At 46.6% G+C, this 23,492-nt stretch overlaps 1 protein-coding gene across 1 annotated transcript in view; it reads right to left on the reverse strand.

Moving 5' to 3' along the window:
• Nucleotides 1-22,514, reverse strand: part of csmd2 (CUB and Sushi multiple domains 2) — a 755,566-nt gene extending 733,052 nt beyond the window's left edge. The window contains exon 1 of the mRNA XM_060942244.1: nucleotides 22,343-22,514. Within this exon, the coding sequence (XP_060798227.1) occupies nucleotides 22,343-22,514 (172 nt within the window). The remainder of the gene's footprint in view (nucleotides 1-22,342) is intronic.
• Between the last annotated feature and the right edge of the window lie 978 nt (nucleotides 22,515-23,492).

Here is a 23,492-nt window from a genome sequence, read left to right on the forward strand (position 1 = left end):
GGCTTATTAAAGATCCTTGATCGGACGAAGGGTTTGCGCGGTTATTCAAGAAAGTGGTAGCGATGCCAGTGGGCTTAAGATCGAATTGCACGGTTTTGGTCCCTTCCAGCAGTAGTTGTGCTTGGAGGGTGGAGTTTATCTCAAGTTCGTGACCTGGGAAGGCATCGGGCATTTCTATCTCGGTCTCATACTGGTCAGCGCTAAGGTGATGGAGGGTGATGTCACCCACGTGAACAGTGGCTCCTAGTGGGACACTTAGGAGAGAGGTTTCGTTAGGGATCTTCATTCTAGTGGCAGTGTTATGTTGATCATATGATACCAGAATCTCAGTTTGGGGAGTGTTGATTAGCCACCGATTACCAGCTCTTTCTACTCTAGTTCCTATTCCTTCATCTTTAATAGACAATTTGCCTGCACACTTCTGCTCGGGGACTTTTGTCAATCCACAGAGACGGTCTGTGGTGTCTCGGATAAAGGGATTGCTGGGGCAGACCCAGTGGATATCTTTGGTAGAGGTGCACATGTCTAAATTAGGGACGAGGTAGATAGAGGGGTTGTCATCGTGATAGGCTATGGTGGAAGGTGTCTGCAAACGTACGTGTACGTCGTTGTTCCAGAAACCTACATTAAGGACAGATTTGATTCTGTATATGTTTTGCCGTTCAATAACGGGGAGATTGAGGATGAAGCCTATTTCTAGGTTTTGAGGGTTCACAAAAATGGGGATAGCACTGCCAAGACTATAAGCCAGATGAATCTGTGATGAGTAAACGTTAGTCGTGGTAGTAGATCGGAGTATGCTGTCAACCATGCTGAGGGGTATCAAATATGGTGGGATTTTACCTCCACTCAGGGTGCTGAGAGAGCTACTTACTTCTCTCATCAGGTCCTGCATTAGGTCTCGGATTACTCGGACGTACTTGACTTCGCTTCTCATGATTGCTGCTAGCCTGTCTACGGCATGTACTGTGTTCTTGATTAATGTAGAATGCATGTTAACGGTTAGTATGGTTCCCTGCAGGGTTTTGCCTAGGCCCTGCAGCTCCTCCTGTTGAGTTAGTAGTCTACCCTGGATTTCTGGCATTTCTTCCTTAAGAATGTTCATTTCTCGTTTGACCGCGGTTAGGCTAACGGTGTTAACGGCAGAGAGGCCCATTGAGAACAGAGAGCCAATGGCGGATGCAGCAGTAAGTAGTCCTCCGAGGAACCGTTTAGGGCGTGTTTTGCCGCTGAGTTCCTCCTCAGTGACTATGAACTTCTGTAACTGTTCGAGCATGTGAACTGTGGTACGCTTGGCGTGTTCGATGTTGGACCCAATCTCGGAGTCAGGCCCGGTTTCGAGGTTTGTTTGTGTGGGCGATCTAAAATGCTTACGGTACACGTCCCAAGGATCGAGGCGGGTGTACACGCGCTGGGTATGGACGCGGCAATTGGTGAGGAGCAGTCCTGGGGCATCTTGGAGAACGATGCCACTCGGCGGACCTGGTTCCACTATGTTACCGGCCAATGTGGTCTGCAGGACTAGGAAGATGCCGAGGATCCAGAGAGGGGCCATTCTGCAACATACAGGAGTTTGTTATTCCGATTTGAGTGGTAACGAGGGTGGTTACTTATAGATGCACGCTTATGGATTGAGAGGCATGCAACTAAGTTGGGCAGGCTATAACTTATTGTTTGTCCACCCCCCTATGGAGTGTGGACTGCTCAAAAAGCTTTATTTGGTTGCTATGGACCCATCTATACGAAGGCGCCTGGCTGGGCTTCGAAGTTTTGATGCGGTAGGCGACGGGGGACAGTTTACCGACGATTTCGAAAGGACCGGACCAACGGGGTAAGAATTTTCTGGCTACTCCTACCGGTTTGGTGAAATTGAAGTATAGGACTCTGTCGCCTACTTCGTACTCACGGTGTGTCGCCTTTCTGTCGTAGTAAGCTTTCTGTCCTTTCGCACTCTTTTCGAGGTGTTCCTGGGCCCACGCAAATGTGGCCTGCAAGTGGCGTTGCAAGTCGGTGACGTACTGGTGTGCGGTGTACGCAGTGGCGACGCTTAGGTCCTCTGGTCGGTAGAGGAGGTGTAAGGGAAGAACCATTTCACGGCCAGTCATCATTTCGAACGGGGTGACTCCGGTGGTGCGGTGAGGAGTGGACCGAATGGCCATCAGCACCAGAGGGAGTTTGATGTCCCAATCTTTGCCATGGTGACTCACATACTTGCGAAGCATGCTCACGATGGTTTGGTTGGCGCGTTCGACCTGACCGGAAGACTGAGGATGATACGCGATGTGGAATTTTGCCTCGACTCCGAGCATCTCCCACAACACTCTCATGACCTCTGCGGTGAAATGAGTACCTCGGTCGGAATCAATGGATAGGGGCAAGCCCCAACGGCTGAACACATGGTTCATAAGAAGGAGAGCGGTGGTCTCTGCGGTTTCGTTTGGGGCGGGCAAGCATTCCACCCACTTCGTGAACGCGCAAGTGACGGTCAGGAGATACTTATTACCTCGAGCTGATTTCGGCACCGGTCCGACCCAGTCTATCTGGAGATTAGACCAGGGGAATGAGATGCCTTTGCTTTGCAGTGGGGCGCGGTTCAACGGTTGGGCTGGTCGGAATTGGCAGCAAATCAAGCACCCTTTGACATACTCAGTAACGTCCTGAATCATGAAGGGCCAATAGACAATCTGTTGGAGTGTCTGGTAGGTCGCCTGAGCGTTCCTATGGCCCCCGCACGGGCTGTCGTGAGCGTACTGCAACATGACCCCCCTATGATCTGTGGGCACGACCCACCGGGGAGGTCCCTGGTTGCGTGGTGTGTACACCAGGAGTCCTTTCTCGAGTTTTAAGCCGTTTTTGAGATTGTGAAGGTGGTTTAAGTCTCGGGACTGTTGCAACTCTTGTGGGGAAATTGGGGACGCCACGGGGTCCGCAAGGAACTTACGGATTTGGTGGATCACGGGATCCCTTTCCTGCATAGACACCAGGTCGGCATCCTGGGGCAGTCGGCCGAGTTGCACTGTTCCTGCTTGGGGTACTGCGTCAGTTTGACCTGCTCTAGCCTGTCGGCGAGTAATCGCGGTTACGTCATGGCGTGGCGTCTCGGGAAGCCATGGCGGCTGGAATTCCCAAAGGGGGCCGTCTACGGCTCCCGCTTTGGCGAGGCCATCTGCCTCATCGTTACCGACTTTGTCAGGTCCTGGGACTTGAGAATGTCCCTTCACCTTCTTCCAATAGACGCACATTCCCTGTTCGGTTACGAGTCGATCGCATGCTAGGAAGAGTTCGGAGTGTTTCACTTCCTTGCCCCTTGCATTTTTCATGTCCTGCACCTTCCACGAGGGAAAGTGTGAGACGAAGCTATGCCTGGCATAATTTGAATCAGAGCAGAGGACTAACCGCTTGATGTTCTCACGGGCAGCTTGTTGCAGGACGATGAGCACGGCTGCTACCTCCGCATATTGGCTAGTCTTAGCCCCGAGTCGATGTTGGTATTTCCCTTGTATAGGGCCGTTCGCCCATACGATACCGACACCGGCTTGGACTTTGCGTTCATGATGGAATGAGCATCCATCTATGTAAGCGGTGGGGAGGTCTTTGCAGACGTTCTCGTCATAGTAGTGGTGGTCGGAGGGGAGAGCAGGTACGGTTGTTAGTTCGGTTTGATCCGGACTATTCTCGCAGTCGCAATGCTGGCATTCCGCCAGGCCTCGGCCAAGCGCCATCTTGTGGTTCTGGGCGTACTTCACCTCGACGTCGTAGCCCTGTAGTGCCATCATCCAAGCTGCGATGCGACTGTTCGAAACTCTTCCCTCTCTCAGCCTCTGGCTGTTCAAGAACGAGACCGGTTGATGATTGGTCTCTATCACCACCTTCTGGCCACCAATGTAACTGCGAAAGTGTTCAACGGCCCAGACCGTGGCCAGCAGGGCTTTTTCGCAGTCTGAAAATTTCAACTCCACAGCACTGAGGGGCCGACTGGCGTATGCTACGACACGGCGATCTTTGTCATGCTGCTGTGACAGTGCAGCGCTCAGGCAGTGGGTGGAGAAACTAGCCTCCAAGAAGAACGGTTTGTCTTTGTCGGGATACGCGAGGCAGGGAGCAGAGCAGAGCTTCTGCTTCATGCTCTTGAACGCGAGTTCTTGAGGCTCACTCCACTGGAAGGGTTTATCCTTCCGGAGGAGCTCGGTGAGCGGTCGTGCTATCTCCGCGTAGTCCTCGATGAACTGTCGGGAGTAGTTGCAGACCCCTAAGAAGCTCCTGAGTTCGGGTACGTTGGATGGGGCTTTGATATCTTGGATAGCCCGCACCCTCCCTGACTGGGGTTCAATGCCATCTGGCCCGACGCACAGTCCAACGTATTCAACTTTGGTGCGACACCACTGCCCTTTGGTGACAGAGAGCTTCGCTCCTGCTCTGGACAGCTGGGACAGAACATGGCGTATCTCTTCGAGGTGTGCATCAAAAGTCTGTGACCTAATGAGGATGTCATCGACATAGATCAAGTTGCCACGAGCTGCGGCATCGCTCATTGCCTTATGCAAGAAGATGTTGAATTCAGCGGGGGAGTTCGCGTAGCCGAACGGACATCGGTTGAAAGTTAGCTGGCGGTTCCCAAAGGAAAAGGCCAGCTTGTGCTGGTCAGCTGGATCCACGCGCATGGTCCAGAATCCACTCGCCACGTCGGCGGTGGAGAAGAACTTTGCACCCTTCACCTTGGCAAGTTCTTGATCCAGATGGATCATGGGCCATCTTGACAAGGGCACTTGCTTGTTCAGCTGCCTATAGTCAATGGTGAGACGCCACTTGCCGTTCGGTTTCAGCACTGGCCATAAGGGGGAGTTGTAAGTCGAGTTACACTCACGAATGATCTGCTTTTCCAGCAGAGTGTCCAGTGTTTCTTGTATTGAGTCGTATGCGGCTAACGGGATTTTGTATTGCCGCACGAACGTCGGTGGAGCGTTCGGATCTGTTGGGATTCGGACGGTGTGGATGTCCGTGACTCCGCAGTCATTGGAATCTCGCGCCCAGATCGCCTTGAAGTCGTAGAACAGTTCACGGAGCTGTCGTCTCTGGGCGTCCGTGGTCAGGCTGTCAGCTTTCACCAGCTGTTGTTGAACTTCTCGTTCGAAGCCTGGGTACGGTTCACCTAGAGCTGAATCGACGACCTCAGTTGCAGGGGTGTCGTTGCTCGATTGCGTGGCAAGAGCGTACACCAGCATGTGTTTCGGGGTGTCAGTTTTGGTCATGACTATGCGCTCGTCGCAAAGCATGATGTGAGGTTCGACGTGGATCATGTGGAAAGGAAGAGTGATCCAGGGAGGTTCCACTGGATCGGAATGAGTGTCCGGCGTTGGCAGCTCACCAATGACTGGAATGGTGAGTTCAAAGTCATGGAATGCCTGGTCTATCAGAAGGCCTAAAGGCCGACGGGCGGGGATCGTGATGGCGTCCCGCGTGGAGTTTTGAACCAGGAGGTAAGCGGAACGATGACTCACTTCAAGCAGCGGAGTCCCACACACGGCTAAATCGAGCTCCATGAAGAATCTGAGAGGCTGGAAGAACGCCTGGGAGCTACGAAACTGTTGGTCTTTCATGATGACCAGCTTAAGAGGGGAACCAGCAGTCCTAGCGGGAATGACGATGTCAAATTCGCTAGCGACATGGCAGGCTTGGGGAATCGTTTGTCCTGACCGCATTTGTTCCGGGTCAGCTTGGAACGGGTGCTTAGCAGCGTCGGCTTGGGTCCAGATGACCCGGTTGACTAGGTCCAGTTGGGCTCCCAGTCTGACCAAGATGTCTGCCCCAATGACCAGTGGGTCAGGAAGTCCGGGGACGACACTCAAGAAATGAAGGAATTCTCTCTGACCGATGGCGAGCGACACGGCGCAGACGCCTGTGGCTTTGATGGGGCTCTGGGGTTGTTCGGCTGACAGTAGCCGGTGGCTCTTCTGCACAAAGACAGCGGAAGGAGTGCTCTGACGCACTATGTCGAACCACGTTTGGCTGATGGCTGACTTCTCTGACCAAAGCGCTAACCTGACGCCAGGTGCCGTGACGCCGTTGACAATAATGTTGCCAGATATCCAGGGGTAGTACCTGGTTGGGGCAGATTCGCCAAGAAAGCAAAGGAAAGACGGGTGGCCATCAAGCGCGTTGCGGTTGAGAGGAGTGTCGGTTGAGTTTGGTGCGTCTTGACTCGGCTCAGGGTGGAGCGGAGTGGTCTCGAGGTTCTCGGGGACCTGCCCTGACTCAGCTATCGGTGGAGTAGCCTCCACCCTAACTTCATCGCAACAGGCTCGATCGTGACGACGAGGATCTGGGGTCTGTGGGGACGCGACCTGGGCCCACAGTTGCCCACGACGACAGTCAATGAGGGGCGCTAGCCTATCTAGTAGGTCTTGGCCAATGAGGAACGGTTCTACACCAACAGAGCAGATGTAAGTGGGGTGAGTGATGGACATGCCCTGGAAGGTGAGTTCTAACCATGCAATGGTTGTTACTGGGGCTTGATTCTGGGTGAAGCTAACCAAGTTGACGTCACAACGTTCGGTTCTGATGGGTCTACCTTGCGCGCGCCGCGCATCAGAAACCTCTGCGAAGACTTTGGAACACATCAGGGTGATTTTTGACCCGGTATCTAAGAGAGCTTGGAGGGAAACGTTGCCTTCTACCACAACTGGGGTATAGATACGCTTGGCGTTGCCTTTCCTAACCAAATCTCCAAGAAACTGCGTCAGGGGTGCATCCTGCGGGTCAGGCTTCACTAACGGAGGGGGTGGTTTCAACTCATCGCTGCCTATTGGGCAGGGATCCTTTCCCCACCCCACGAGGTAGACACGCGGTGGTGGTGGGGATGGGTCCCGGCCTAGTCATGCTGACGGTTCGTCCCTGTCCTTGCTCGGCTTACCCTTCCTGTTCTTATTGCTCAGCAGTTGTTTAACTCGTGCTAATTCGGTCCTCAGTTCTGCCATCCCAAGCGGCTCTTGGTTGGCTTGTTTAGCGGTAGCTAGCTTAGGGCTCCGCTCCCTTCGAGAGGAGTTGCGATGGGGCCTTGACTGTCCGCTATTCTGAGATTTAGGGCCGTGACTGCCAGGTTTGCGGTTACCTTGCCCTTTGGCGTTGGGGCCCTGTTCCCCCTTGGCTCCAGCTTGTCGAACTTTCCAGTTACCTTTGGGTTGACTCGACGTCTGGTGGCCGGGGTTTGGGTTCGCCCAAGGGGGCCCGCGGTTTGGGGCTTCACCCCCTTCTAGGCCTAAGGACTGACCTTCCTGCTCATATAGGCTGAGGACTCTGAGATCGTCCTCGTGGCGGTCCGTGGGTCGGACGAACGTCTCCCACGTTAGTTGTGCGGTGCGACGCATTTCTCTCATAGTATGGGGGCGCTGGCGACACGCGAGTGTTACTTGGTTACGGATGCACGGGTGAAGGTTATGGAGGAAGAGGGACTTGAAGTTGCGATCTTCCTCTAGCCCGGGCTCGCTTCTGCCCTGAAAGTACGCTGCACGGAGCCGACGGTAGTACTCGCGAGGGTGTTCGCTTCGTTTCTGTCTGATCAGAATGGCACCCATCGTCGCAGCAGTCTCGTCCTCGTACAACGAGTATTCCTCTTTCAAGTACTTGCGTATCTTCTTGTAGTTGTCGAGGACTGACTGCGGTAAGGTCTCAACGAATGCTCGTACGCCACTACCTAAAGTTTTCCAGACTAGTCTGGCCTTTTCATGCGACGTAGCCTCTGGCAGGTCCAGGAGGCTACGCTCGATTTCCCGGAAATAATCATTAACGCTTCGGTGTCTATGATTTTCCGGCTCAAAACGCTCTATGTCTTTCGCAAGGACGTCGATTTGGCGGATCCTAGTTTTGCGTTCTGCGACGAGGCGTTTTGATTTTGACCCGTAGGGGTCCTCGCTGTCTTCGCTATTTGAGCTGCTCTCATATCGCCTATGTCTGCGTTTCGGCTTGTAGGCGGCCTCTCCGTCAGAGGAGTCTGAGGGTACGTAGCGCGGCGTTTTCTGCGGGCTAGAGGCTGCAGCGATATTGAAGCGCGAGGGGGTGTAGTGGGGAGTAAAGTAAAAACTCCCAGCGCCACGAGGTGGCGATCGCGCAACTTTCACGCGAGTTGAGCTTGAGTGCGGTGTCTGATCTACCGTTCTAAGCTCAGGTTCTTCCTCCTCCAGAGCGGAACTCTGTTCTTGGGAGGGTTTGGCCGATCCCTCATCTGAGCGACGTGCTTGCGTCACTTCTTCTCTGAGGTATTCTATTTCGCGCTTTAGTTCATCTTGTGTGGCTCTCAGGCCCACGAGGCTACTCTCCGCGCTTTCTGCTCTCCTTTGAGCTTCGGCCAGTTGTCGTTTTAGTGTTCTTTTCTCTTGTTCGAGGATCATACACACATGTTCCATTTCCTTATAGTAGATCATGAACAATTTGGGTAGCCCTTCTGGGAGAGTCATAGTACGCTCCTTAAGTTCCCTAACGGCTATGTGTATTTCATCAAAGCGAGCCTTTTGGTCCAGATCACAGAAGTAATTTCTCCTATCCTCCGGGACTTGGCCTAAATCACCTACAACGTCGAAGAGAGAGAGGAGGGGCCCTTCTGACTCCCTTGATGGGGAACGCGACATTTTGTTCGAAATGTATTAATTAACTTAAAGGAAATTAATACTAGGTGTTGATTAGGTTAGAATTTAATTTAATCCAAGTTGCTAAATAATTGATGTGGTTTCTTAGCTACTTTGTTTTCACTAATGTTTCACTTGTATTAATTAGCTCAATTAATAATATTAGTTAACAATAATGATTATTATTGATATTAATTAAGTACTTGGATTAGATATTACTCTAAGGTACTAATCAATTAAACCAGTTTATCAGCTAACTGTGGTTGGCAGCTGAATTTCAGTTCTGTGATTAACACACTGTTAATGATTCACCATTAAAGTCATCTGTGTTATACCTTGGCAGTTGATTTTGGGTATACAGCAGTTTACAAGTTATTGTTGAGAAATTCACAAGGTCATTAAACTATTCCTCACACGGGGCACCACTTTAATGTAGGTTGAATTGGGATTAATTAAATTATAAATTATGTGATAATTGATAATTAAATTAATCAATTTATAAATAAAGATCAGTCTCATAAAATCTTAAATTATTAATCTTAACACTCACCGTGAATGGTTACATTCAAGATTAATGGTAGCTCTGTATTAGATGGGAAACCCAGTTGTATACAAAAGCTAAATTCTGAAGGAAAAAGGAGTTCTAAATAGTTGACCTTGTGAATAAACAACAGGAACAAGTAAAATGCAATTCAATTTTATTAGCTTTTATTTGTCTACTACTCACTAATAATAATAAACTCAAAATACATTCAATGTCAGCAAAGGTAATAACAAGACAAAACAATGGAACAATTACACCTGGACTATAAATTTGAGGGAAAGAGAGAGAGAAAGAGATAGAAGGAAAAAGAAAAGAATCCCTTGTGTGTGCGTGTGTGAGGCTAGGGCAAGCCGATGCGTGTGTGTGTGTGTGTGTGACCTAGCTTGTCGTTAGCTAAAACAAAGGAATGTTAGCTAAAACAAAGGAATGTTAGCTAAATAGAACAAAGGATTAGCTCTGTGGCTAATGTGTGCTTTGTGTAGGTATCTGTGGGCAGATGCTAATGACTAGCCACTCTGGCAATGCTTAAACAAAATGGCGGTCAGTGCCTAGGTGTCGTATCACAGGTAACTCAATGAGGAAGGTATCAAAATGGCGTCGGAAAAATGGCGCCTGCAGGCCTAGTCGAGAACACAAGCCTACCAGCTAGCGTATCACCCTGAGGTAGCTAGCAATAAGTTGCTAAGGAGAATCTGACCACGCTACAGCTGGATCCAAACACTGCACTTAACAACAATTTCCAACAGACTATCTAGGCAAAGAACTCAACGCGAGAGAGAGAGAGAGAGAGAGAGAGAGAAAGAGTGTGAGAGAGTGTGTATATGTGTTGGATGGAGAGAACTAGGCCTTGTAGCGGTCTAGCCTCGGAGCTTAAAATAACAAACTTGTCGCTGCGCTGCTAATCAGATAGGGAAGCTAGCAATGGAGTTAAGGAAAGATATCATGCAAGATACCCTGTCTAACAAGTTCAAAGAAAAAAAACAGAACCAAAACAAACAATAAAAACAAACAAACAAACAATAAAAACAAACAAACACCTTCCGTGTCTGAGCGGGTATGCTAAATAGCTCAAAGCTTAAACATGACCCTAACAACCATCTGAATAAGCTACAAATTAAAAATTTGCCCAAGTGCCTACTCAATGCGATGGAAGTTCTTTCTCCGATGTCCGCGCTGAGGGTCGCAGTCCGAGGAGAGGAGGTTAGCGGCGCGTTGCGTCCAACCGCGGCTAACGAAGCAGGGAGATGAAGGCCTAGCTGGCCCACAGTGCTTCAGGAGAAACCTCCGGTGATGCGTCGACGAGAAAAAGGCTGAGAGGAGCGAAGCTGTCCGCAAATGCCTCTTAGCGTGGAAAACTACTTAACTGTAGTTAAACTTTGCAAAGGTTTAGAATCGAAACCACTATATCGCTGAAACTTAGCGGGTCGTTCAAAAGTTCGGCCGAAACTAATTTGAACAGGCTGTTCTCAGACAATAGCGGTTAGTCTCAACACTGTAGCTTGCGTGCCTACAGTCCGTCCGACCACTCCAGTAGTCAGAACATGAGAGAGCGAATCGAGGCGCTCTCGATACAGTTAAAGCAGTTCCACTTCACGTCACATCCGGGTGGAGCGCGCAAGGAAATTGTGGGATCGTTATAGGGGGCGCTGGCGAGTTACCAACACGCGAAATCCAGGAGGGTAGGAAAATTCAACAGTAGTTTTGTCCTACCGATCAGCTGGGCTGATAGAAAATTGGTGAGTATTTCACGCATTTGCCGATTTTTATGTTTTGTGCGTATTGGTCGAGTCTTTGGCCGAGTCAAATAATTTGTAATGCCTTGTTTTGAATAATAAACCGGTCTGTATGAGAACTTGCTAATTCATATGTTCTGCGCATGCACAGTAGGAGACTAATGCCGCTTTTCCACTACAAACGCGGCTGAGCCGTGCCGTGCCGAGTCGAGCTGAGTCGAGCTGAGCGGGGCTGTTGGAGTTGCATTTCGACTACAACCGCGCTGAACCGTGCTGGCTGGAAGTGGGTGGACACATTGGGTGGAGTTAGCGAAAGTGGGTGGACGTCATGTGATGCCGTTAAGCAGCGCAAACAGTGACATCAGTGACAGTGGCGGAACAAGTCAGAGCCGGGCCGGGGGCGGGGCAAATGACCGGGCCCTTTATTAAAGCTTATCATAACATCATTTTAGGCTACAAAATGTCCGCAACTGCGGTGTTTACCAATTTCAACACTACCGGGTGCAACTATGTTATTTAGTACATCAAGTCGTTCAAACGAACATGTAACTCAGAAACAAAAAACATTAGGATACTGTACATGGCTCATAATAAAACATCAATAGCCTATACTGCACACATTATTTGAAGGGCATACGAATGAGCGCTCAGAGGTTGCAACGCTGACAGGAAGAGTCAGAAATAAAAGGAGGGCGGTGCAAACCTCACTGAATGCACTGTGTTTACCAATTTCAACACTACGGGGTGCAACTATGTTATTTTGTACATTAAGTCCTTCAAACGAACATGTAACTCAGAAACAAAAAAACATTAGGCGACATACTGTACATGGCTCATAATAAAACATCAATAGCCTACTGCGCGCATTATTTGAAGGGCATACGACGAGCCTTGCGCTCCGCGAACTCGTCCACGATGCTCTGTATGTCACTGATTCAGTGAGCTTTTCAGCGGTAGTCTCACGACCCGAATAGTAAACAATAAACATGGAGGACATGGAGTCGTTAGTGTTGCTGGTCTGGGTGCTGTGGCTTGTTGTCACCGACAACGCGGACAGATACTGGCAAGAGCGTATAGATGAGGCGAGGCGCATAAGGCTTCAGAAATTCTCGTAATTCATAATTATTCTTCTTCCGGGTTTGCGGTGTTTACAGATCCCAGCGCGTTCGCGGGGCGTGTGTGGGCATGTGAGGACACTCCTCCTCACCAATCAGTGCACAGGGGAGTGTCTGCTCACGCCCCCAACCTCAGTCGGCACGGTTTGGCTCGCTTCAGCCCCACTCCAAAACGGTGCGAGTTTTAGGGGCTAAGCAGGGCTGAAACGAGCTGAGTCGTGCTGGTTTTTGGTAGTCGAAACGCGAGCCGTGTCGGGCTGAAGTGAGCTGAAGCGAGCTGAAGTGAGCTGAAAAAGGGTAGTGGAAAAGGGCCATAAGATGCACACTGCACTTTTCAATGTGTTTCAGACAGTGTGTTGTTCCTGCAAAATAAGCACAAGTTAAATGTTCTCAGGTATATGTTCTCAAGTTTACAAAGAACAAATTGATATTAGTGTTAGCACTGAAATGTATGTGCAGTCTGCAGTGCAAGTTTTAAGTTTTCATAAAACAATTTGATTCTGCTTGTTAAGCAGCACTGATGTGTCCATGCTTACAGAAAAGTTGATAATACTAGCACAGAAATGGGAATTTTCTGTATGTTGTAGTGAAGCAACTCTTGGTTTTGCCAGCAGTGGAATAGAGACAAATATATGTCTGGCAAGAGTGTGTAGTTATGTATGTGAAATGTAATTTTACAGTGGTCAATAAATTCTGATTTTCTTCAGTGACACAGATATCGTGATGTGGTTGAAATTTCTTGCAATATATCGATTATCGCAGAATCGCTGTACCGTGATATTATCGTTATCGTGGGCAAAATATCGCCATAGTATCGTATCGTGAGGTATCTGGTGATACCCAGCCCTACTAGGTAGCACTACTGATATTCAGCCAGCCTTTGTTTGGATCCATCACTGAGAACATGATGACAGACAAAGCACTCGAAGAAGCATCTACTAGTGACGCTTTGCATAAACTACAGTTTATTACACCTCATATGTTCTAAAATGTTCTATTTAACAATTTAACTTCATTTAATACCTGCCATGTATTTAAATACATGATCAAATCAGAGTCCATTTATTTATTCATCCATATCTTACTATGTTGTAGTGTCAACCACAAAACATGACACGTCTTATCTATAAGTCTTCATACTAATGTGCTCTTTGCAGGAAATAATTCCACACGAGCCTCCACATCCTGAGTTAGTCATAAAGATGAGATCGACAGCATACCTGACTGATTTCTGAAACACCACTCAATAGCTGCATGGGAGTTATAATGAAATCACTCATGAAATAATTGACTAGTATATCCTCTTTTCTTTCGTTCATTCATTTATTTTCAATAACCACTTTGTCCTGGTTATCCAGGGTTGCTGTAAGTCCAAAGTCTATCCTGGGAACATTTGGTCAGAGGTGGAAATGCAAACTGATGGGATGCCAGTCCACTGCAGGGCACCATGCACACAAGTGTTTGAACACACAATCACACCTAGGGATAATTTAGCATAGTTGAGCCACCAAGCAAGTGGGAGGAAGCTAGAGATCCTGGAATAAACCCATAGAAACAGAGAAAACATGGAAATCTCTACACAGACAGGAACCTGAGGTCAGGAACCCTGGAGCTGTGATATAGTAATGCTACCTACACCACCCTTCTACCTTTATTATTATTCCATCCATCCATCCATTATCTGTAGCCGCTTAAGGGCTCTACATGCTCTTGCGACAAGGCTTTCACAGATAGCTTTTCGCAGACGGTTGTAATTTATCGTTGAGCGGGGAGTAATAGGCGTGCGCGATGTTATTCACCGCCACAACGCAAGGGGGCGCGAAGTCGCGAAATCGCTAGGAGTAGTTGGTGGGTGTGGTTAGTGGAGTGTTTATCCTCCGGAGTTATCCTTCGCTCGTGTTGGAGTCATATAGATGTACGTACTTCCTCACTTCCTCGATCAACCGCTCTTCGTGCTGCTCCATCTTCGCTCGTGTTTTTAAAAATGGCGGTCGTGAAAACAAAACAAACTGGGAAAGTAGGGAAGCGGAAGTGCGTGTACAGCGGATGTAGAGTGGACCAATCAGAGCCCTCTTGTCTGCGATGCTGTCTGTGAGGGTCACAATTTTTGGGAGGTGCGCGCAGAGTGTCTGCGAAGGGGGGGGGGCTTCGCAGACACCATCTGCGACGCCATCTGCGAGGACTGGGTTGTCAGCATAAATTGGCCTTTACCCTGTTCTACAGGGTCGCAGACAAGCTGGAGCCTATCCCAGCTGACTATGGGCGAGAGGTGGGGTACACCCTGGACAAGTCACCAGGTCATCACAGGGCTGACACAGAGACAAACAACCATTCACACTCACATTCATACCTATGGTCGATTTAGAGTCACCAATTAGCCTAACCTGCATGTCTTTGGACTGTGGGGGAAACCGGAGCACCCAGAGGAAACCTACGCAGACACGGGGAGAACATGCAAACTCCACACAGAAAGACCTCTGTTGGCCACTGGGCTCGAACCCAGAACCTTCTTGCTGTGAGGCGACAGTGCTAACCACTACACCACCATGCTGCCCTATTATTATTATTATTATTAGTAGTAGTAGTAGTAATAATAATAATACATATAACTTTCTGTAATTTTATTAAAGCATTAAAGCATAAATCTATTTATATGTTAGTTCCACTGCATTAATCTGACTGGATAAGCGGCATTCCATGAGTGATGATATTTAGTCTAGCCATACTGGGACATTTTACATTTTGTCTCATTCTGGTTGTCTGCGTTTGCTATAATATTGAAACTTTCTGATAAAAATATAAAATCCCAATTCTAGCAACAGTTTGTTCCACTGAAACGGTTACTATGAGCTGTCAGGTCAGTCTGTGCATTGCATGGCAACACAATGCTCTGTTCAGCTGTGGTTTCTTTGGGAACTGTTTCTGTTAACAGAACTAAATACTGTATTTGTCCATACTGTGTGAAAAATGCCAGTTATTAACGATTCATTTCTTGTTTATAGAACTTATGCTTAATCAGAGCCATGCTGATATTCAGTAGAACAGTATTCTTGCTTGTGTAATATCACTTAATTAATAATAAATTCCAGTAAATTATGTAATAAACATTATAATGACCTCACAGCCCTGTTATGATTAAAAACTGTTATGTATTCAAATGTGTTTCAGCATATTGCTATAAACAGGCTAAATGCATGTAATGAAACCTGTTTAATTGTGCTGTCAACATGGAGCCTATAGTTTCAATAGGCTCCTTGGATAAAGACCAGAGAATGATGGACACCTGTGCTCAAGTACAACAGCTGTGACAGATCCTCGGCATCACCAGAGATTAGAGCAGCTAACAACCTCCCGCCGTCTGTGCACTAAAACATGATGGCTGCCCCTTTCCTGCTGGCTTTTTCTCCACTCCATTACTCCATAAACTACTCTTTCTTTTCCTTTATGTTTATATATATATATATATATATATATATATATATATATATATATATATATATATAAAATCAGTGTTACTTTCCTGAAATGCTTCAACATTACATTTGATTACAAAAGAATGCAAAGTTAAAAAAAAGAAAAAAGAAAACTGTTGTAACTGGTGTCAGAAATAACTGGGCATACTTAAATGATGCAGAAACTAATAAAGCCAATTAGCAAGGAAAGAGCATTCCAGCTCGAAGAGAAAGGCAGGAAGAACAAAACAGCTCTTGTGCTCGAGCCATGAATGGATTAAATATGTAGTCTAATCACAAGAGATTAAAAAAAAGCAAGCAGTAAATCGGTGTGTTCAAGAAGAATGAAGAGGCTGCAGGGCTAAAATACAAACTTGCTGCCAATCTTTCTTCAATAGGCCAATAAAGAACTTGACATACTATAAGCTCAAGATGTGCCTGTGAAGTATGAAATCAATGATGCACAACAGAAGTACCGAAAGGTCTTGCGTTGAATCTCATAACCATCTCATCTCATTATCTCTAGCCGCTTTATCCTGTTCTACAGGGTCGCAGGCAAGCTGGAGCCTATCCTAGCTGACTACGGGTGAAAGGCGGGGTACACCCTGGACAAGTCGCCAGGTCATCACAGGGCTGACACAGAGACACAGACACCATTCACACTCACATTCATACCTACGGTCAATTTAGAGTCACCAGTTAACCTAACCTGCATGTCTTTGGACTGTGGGGGAAACCGGAGCACCCGGAGGAAACCCACGCGGAGACGGGGAGAACACGCAAACTCCGCACAGAAAGGCCCTCGCCGGCCACGGGGATCGAACCCGGACCTTCTTGCTGTGAGGCGACAGTGCTAACCACTACACCACCGTGCCGCCCATCTCATAACCAAATAAGTACTAATACCAGTATTACTAAAACCATAAACTCAACTGACTTATAATAAATTGTTTTGCTGTGGTTGGCTGTGAAATGGCCCATCTGTTATATAACATATCACTATATCAAGATATTTTCATGTTATCTGGCTCTAAGGTTAATGGAAATGTCACATGCACCCAAGCTAACATATAAATGACATGTCATGCTGGTAGCGAGATGTACCTTTTATTCTCTTGTCATGAAACACAAACACTGGAATCACAGCAATGAAGATCCTCATGGGAATATTTTTTAAATCTTTTTTTTTAATTAAACAATCTAAAAAATGCTATTAAACAGTTGAATTTGAGTATGTAGCTGACTTAGACCTCCTACTCCTCATGCCATTATGCAATCTGAGAACACTGACTGCAATGTGAAATGACAGGAAGAAACATAAACCCAAAAACGGAAAGTACAAGCTGAGACTATGGTGCTATTATCATTAGGAATCCGCCATGGGGTTTGGAAAGGAATGCCCATTGCCTCCAAAGGACGATGCTTGTGTTCACTTCTTGCCATTATAAACCCACTTTGGCATAATGACCACATCATCAGCATTTACCTGAAACCACCACAGCAATTACGAGAGAGCCATCAGCACATCCTGTTACCTCATTATGTTAAAACAGGGCTATGATGTCTCATGGTTTTTACATCCAGTATGAAACTGAACTTGTACATGGGTCGCTCACTGTCTTTCTCAGTTTAATTAACATTTATGACTACAGCATCATTCTGCATAATGAAAATCAAAATAATGGATTCAGCGTACAATGATTACTTTGACACCACACCACTGGGATTTCCAAGTAGACAAGGCTTCACGTGAAGCAATGCATCATGTTCCCAGGCTAGTTTTTGATATAAACAGAGGGCCTGATGTTAATTTTCTCAGCAGTGACAACTATTTGTGCATGTTAGACCAGACCTCTACTGCATTTTAATGCAATAGTGTGAAGCTCATACAGTTCCCACTTAAGCCTAATGGCTTTTCATGTGACTTCAACCTCTCAGGAGCTGCACACGGTCCTTCGCAGAAAAACCTTCGCTGTCTTCTAGAGCATGTATCTACCATTTGCTCATTGTACCTCTGTAAATGGAACTCTGAACAAGAAATACAGTAAGCTGTTCACTGGAGCACTTGAGTGAACTTGCTGTCTATCTTTGGTGCTTTACACCTATATAATGGGCTGCTTTCTCCTAGTTCTTGGGCATCATGACTTCAATATAGACAGAATTGTTAAATGCTTGACTATTTCTCGGTAAGAATGTGCTGCTCAATGTCTATAACAGCATGTCTGACAGTAATTCTGGCTGTATACGTAATCATTTCTATAGTCAGAGCTCATTCACAGGGGCTTATATGGTGGCTGCTGCTGATAAAGGGGTTATAAATGTGTGGAATCCTCAATATGTTGACACTTTCTGTGAGGTGACATTTGTTTAGCATTTTCAGAAGGCAATTCCAGTATCAGTGCTTTAACAGTCATAGATAAAGCTGTCATTTTCTTTCGAAAGTTTTCCACCAAGGGAAAGTCTTTTTTGTCTTATTAACTTCAAGAACCGGAAAAAAAAAGAGGTTGGTGAAGGAATGTCAGCTTATAACAGTATAAGTAATAAAGAGATAAACAACATGATTTGTTGCTCTTTATTAATCAATAAAAATAGTTGGCAAATTGAGGAAGATAATGAGTGTAAGAAGAATAAAACACCTCAGGATGTGCTGAAATTGGAAAATAATCAACTTCAGGGCTGCAAAGGCAACATAACCCACCGCACTGTTGATTGTATTGCTTTAACAGTGTTAAATGTTTATACCTGACATATCATGTTAAGTGTCGAATCATTTATCATGATTTATACATTTTGATTTATACATTTTGCACTCAGTGCAATAAGTATACTGTTCTTACTCATCAGGTGACATTGGGCATACTTAACAACCTGTGTTTTCTCCCCCCAACTCTGTCCCTCTGAGTCAATCCTGAGATCGAGATGCTGACCTCTTCTGCTCCTCGGACCTGCCTGATCCATCCTGATGCCCTACGTCTGGTTGGAGTCTCATCACATTGCTCCTGTGGAGGACGGCCTCATATGGACAGTCGAAAGTCGCACTTGGAAGATGCTCTGGACACTTACAGTAATGCTTTTATGGCTGAGGACTAAGGTTAACTTGCTAACTTTAGGACTGCAGCTGTCATGAACAGTTTTGCACTCAAGCCTCCATCAATGAACAGTTTATAACTTCAACAAAACAGACTTCATGCTAAACCTGTTAAAATGTTATAATCACACTGTCTGTTATCACCCAAATGAGGATGGGTTCCCTTTTGAGTCTGGGTCCTCTTGAGGTTTCTTCCTCATGTCATCTGAGGGAGTTTTTCCTTTCCACTGTCACCACAGGCTTGCTCATTGGGGATTGACTAGGGGATAGACTAAGGATAAAATTAGCTCATGTTTAAAGTTACTAAAATTCTGTAAAGCTGTTTTGCGACAATGTCTATTTTTAAAAGCACTATAAAAATAAATTTGACTTGACTTGAAACTTGATACTATCATGATTACACAATTAGTACTCCTTCAGAGCAGACAAGTCAGTTCTCTTGGCTGCATTTCTGACATTATATTATATCGATAATAAAGCATCTCAAAATCTTGCTCTCCTTTAACTTCTGAATGCAACAGAAGAATATTGACGATATTTTGAACTTTCCATCATCTGCAGTTATCTCCATACAAGAGAAGCCAACATGAGACAAGATGGCATGTTGCATTATTGTTTTGTTTGTTTGTTTCAAACACATCACATTAGATATGCAGCTCAGCTTTAGTGTCTCGAGTTAAATCTCTGCAGGAGATATTTTAAGCTTTGTTTAAACACCTGTCACTGCAGAGTTGAACTTATCCTATCCCAGGTGATGCATGATAATGAGTACGCTGTAAGAAGAAAAAAAGCCCTTTTCCAGAAGCAAATCAAATGTTACGCTTCCTGCCTTCTCCATCATTTATAGTTTAGGCGCCATTGTCAGCAAATATGCACACTCAAATACTGCCATTTTACACTATTAGATGCGTAACAACAAAAAAGTGACTCCTTACTCAAAGACTTATCCAGCATGATGAGGAAAGACTGAACAGAGCCTTACAATAAGTTGCATCATGGAAATGCTTGATGTTGCTACTGATTTTACTAAGCCATCTATTATCTATGAGATCTGCAAGATGCAGGATACAGTGATTCAACCAGACTTAAAAAGTATTAGCTCTAAGTGAACCAATGTTGACTTAATACCTGAAGCACTGAATTCAACCTTTATTAGTGATCAGATAATCTTAAAGCTACATAAACCTTGTAACATCTCATCTCATCTCATCATCTCTAGCCGCTTTATCCTTCTACAGGGTCGCAGGCAAGCTGGAGCCTATCCCAGCTGACTACGGGCGAAAGGCGGGGTACACCCTGGACAAGTCGCCAGGTCATCACAGGGCTGACACATAGACACAGACAACTATTCACACTCACATTCACACCTACGGTCAATTTAGAGTCACCAGTTAACCTAACCTGCATGTCTTTGGACCGTGGGGGAAACCGGAGCACCCGGAGGAAACCCATGCGGACACAAGGAGAACATGCAAACTCCGCACAGAAAGGCCCTCGCCGGCCACGGGGCTCGAACCCGGACCTTCTTGCTGTGAGGCGACAGCGCTAACCACTACACCACCGCGCCACCCACCTTGTAACATTATTAGTGTTAATGCAGCATAACACTGTATGAGTGTATAAAATGACACTGAACTTCAACTTTTTTCATGGTGGGTATACACTGTATAATTTTGGGCTGTCCCAGATGAAAGATGAGCAATGTGAAAGGCACATGGTGATATTTTTGGTTGTTGCCCCAAAATGGCGGTCTTAAGTTGCACTGTGAGACAGGTTCAAAAATGACAGTTGTCAAAATTGTGATTTTGTGAATTGTCAAAGATGATATAATTGTGACAGTGTCAGACATTTAGAATGACAATCTCACAATGTGACTGCTGCTATGACTTACGCCTAATCAACCAATAGGAATGCAGCATGAAATGGTGCACTGATCAACACAACACTGGCACCAAACCCAATTCTTCCTTAGCTTCATTGTTTATCACTATAGTGCAACAGACAGATGAGGCATGCTGATGGCATTTTATTCTTGTATCTCTATTGACTTGCGTTGTAGCCTGCAATTCGGTAAATGTTATCATCCAGTCTACACGCATCAAAATTGCTGTAGTACCCAAGTTGTTTTAGATCAATGTCACACAGTGTGGCTTGCAAAAAAACGTACACACTTGCTGAAATCTCGGTCTGTAGGCACCATAACAAACATCATCAAACCACAGTGAGAACTTAATTGTATGGACGAGTGCTTTATTCAAACCATTCACATTTATTCAATTATTTCACTTCACTTCCAGAAGATTTCTAGAGGTCTTCAGAATGATCTGGGGCATCATTGAGGGGAAATAAAATCCCCCAAATGTCAAGCTCTTGAAGACGCTGTCCGTGGTGCTGAATTAGTATCGATCTTCTTTCCCAAAATCAGAATGAACGGCCGTCAATTCAAAACATTCCTGCATGAAGGATAAAGCTCACTACTTTTCGCTATAAAGGTTTAATTATATAAATTGTGTCGCATGTGGATTTAGTTCTGTTTTTTGCTGAGATATGGTGAAGCTTTGGTGCCGCTTAATGGGAAAAAAGGGCAACTGCTTGGGGGGCCGTTTTACCGGCGCTGTGCAAACGAGGAAAATCAAACCCAAAAAGCCAGGCAGGCAGTAAACTACCGATCGCGCCTTAACACAATAAATACACCATGCTTATGTTTGGAATAAAATATAAAGGTAAAGGAAAAGGCAGGCAGCACAGCAGGATGTGAGAGATCAGTAAAGTCTCAGACTCAATTTAGAGCATTTCAGTCCAGTGCAAAAATGAAATGATTATTGTGTGGAAAGTGGACGGGTTCTTAGAGAGATTACAGTGAATGTCACGAATAGAGCTCATCAGAAACTTCTAGCTATATGACTTTATGGGTTTAAGAAAGCGCATGACGCACGAATGGACTTTTTTTTTTCAATTCTAATGATCTGTTGCTATTTATGAAGCCATTAGGCCAACAGTCCGGAAGTGAGTTTTAAAACTTCGCTCTGGCGCAGAACTCCAGGCTATTGATAGGTGATGCAATATGGCTTAGTGGATAGAAAAAAAGAAAATTGGATTTGCAGGAATGCCTTGTGGTGAAGCGGTGAAGAATTGCGCCGAAATCACGTTTTGTCCGTGCGTAACGCTCATCCCACCTCCGCACACATGCCCCCGTCCTAATAAAACCTCTCTCTCTCTCCACACACACACACACACACACACACACAGACCAATTTCTTTTTAGGCACTTTCGGCACATGTTCAAGTTTGGGATAAACTGCCATGGAAGATGTTTTAGTGTAAAACGTGACGTTTGCTTCACCGAATCCGTTATGACAGCATGACGCGTTCATATCCACAAATGTCCGCATAGATACGGCTTGTGGGCTCATCGATGATACAACATAAAGCAGTCGTGACGCAATATTTAGCTCGTATTTAGACTGTGAGGAAACTGACCGTGTAGATCATTCCAGTCCTCGGTTTATCATGTCAGCTGCATTCATATGAGCTGCTCAGCTCCTGAAGAGGAATAACACGGAGCTGGAACACAGTCGGTTTCCCCCCCGCCAAAAAAAAAAAAACAAAACGCATTTTTTTGTGTGCACATTTCTATATATGTGTGAAAAGGGTGAAAAGGGTAAACCGGCAGGTGGTCCATAGTGTATACAGTGTGTATGATGTATATAGCGAGCCGGGGTGCGCGTGCATCCCTTTGCGCATCAAGCACCGCGCCGCGCCGCGCGCGCCAACTGCAAAACTTACCGTTGCCGTGAACCGAAGCGGCGAGCAGCGCAATGTACAAGAGCAGAAGCCGGTTCCAGGGCTGCGAGGGTACTTCCGCCTTCATTAGAGCGAAAATCCGTATTCTCCCCGACCTCCCGACGCATTCACAGGCAGTCCGGACAAGTCCCGCTCCTTCTGATTTCAAAGTGGCGCCCATGGCGGGGATTTGCGGATTTGTTTGGGGTTGTTGTTTGTGTGTGCGCGCGTGTGTGCGTATGTGTGTTTGTGTGTGTTTCGGCGGCGGTTCGCGATTATCACACGGTTTTCACGGGAAGATTGGGTTCACGTCGGCGCTGAGAAAAATCCCCACGCGTCGGAAGCGGGCTCGCGCAGGCGGACTGAACCATCTCGTGCAGACTGCGGGGTTCGCGGATGCTGCGGGAGGATTTCACAGCAAAACGGGAGAATGGACAATTATGATAACAAGAGCTCCGTGCTTTTCCCCTGTACAGGGTCCAGATCAATGGGACTCGCTGTAGAGAAGGAAAGGATGCGGTTTCGGGGTGAAAGCCTCGAGCAGGCTGCGCTGTGATCCGCTCCCTCTCTTCCGACTCGGCGTCCGTCCGTAAGGTTTCCAATTAATTCGCGGAACTCTACGTTTCAGCCTCTCCGCATGAATCATAGGACACACACACACCGCCTCCGCTCAAAAGTTTGCAACCTCCGTTTGTGTCTGAATCACTGGGTGCTGTGGACGTGGCCGAGAAGGCAATCACTAGACCGCAGCTCCTTCAGGCGCACTGCATTAGTAGTCTCTCAACGACGCCGAAAGTCCAACTGTAGAGAGCGCATCTCTCTCTCTCTCTCTCTCTCTCTCTCTCTCTCTCTCACTCACACACACACACACACACACACAGAGGCACTGTGGCCCACAGTCTGTTGCTCTGAAGATTTTATAGGACAGCAGTAGTAGTAGTAGTAATAATAATAATAATAATCATCAAGGGCGGCACGGTGGTGTAGTGGTTAGCGCTGTCGCCTCACAGCAAGAAGGTCCTGGGTTCAAGCCCCGGGGCCGGCGAGGGCCTTTCTGTGTGGAGTTTGCATGTTCTCCCCGTGTCCGCGTGGGTTTCCTCCGGGTGCTCCGGTTTTCCCCACAGTCCAAAGACATGCAGGTTAGGTTAACTGGTGACTC

Source organism: Neoarius graeffei, chromosome 16 (genome assembly GCF_027579695.1).
Source record: "Neoarius graeffei isolate fNeoGra1 chromosome 16, fNeoGra1.pri, whole genome shotgun sequence".
In the NCBI taxonomy this organism is placed as follows: domain Eukaryota; kingdom Metazoa; phylum Chordata; class Actinopteri; order Siluriformes; family Ariidae; genus Neoarius; species Neoarius graeffei.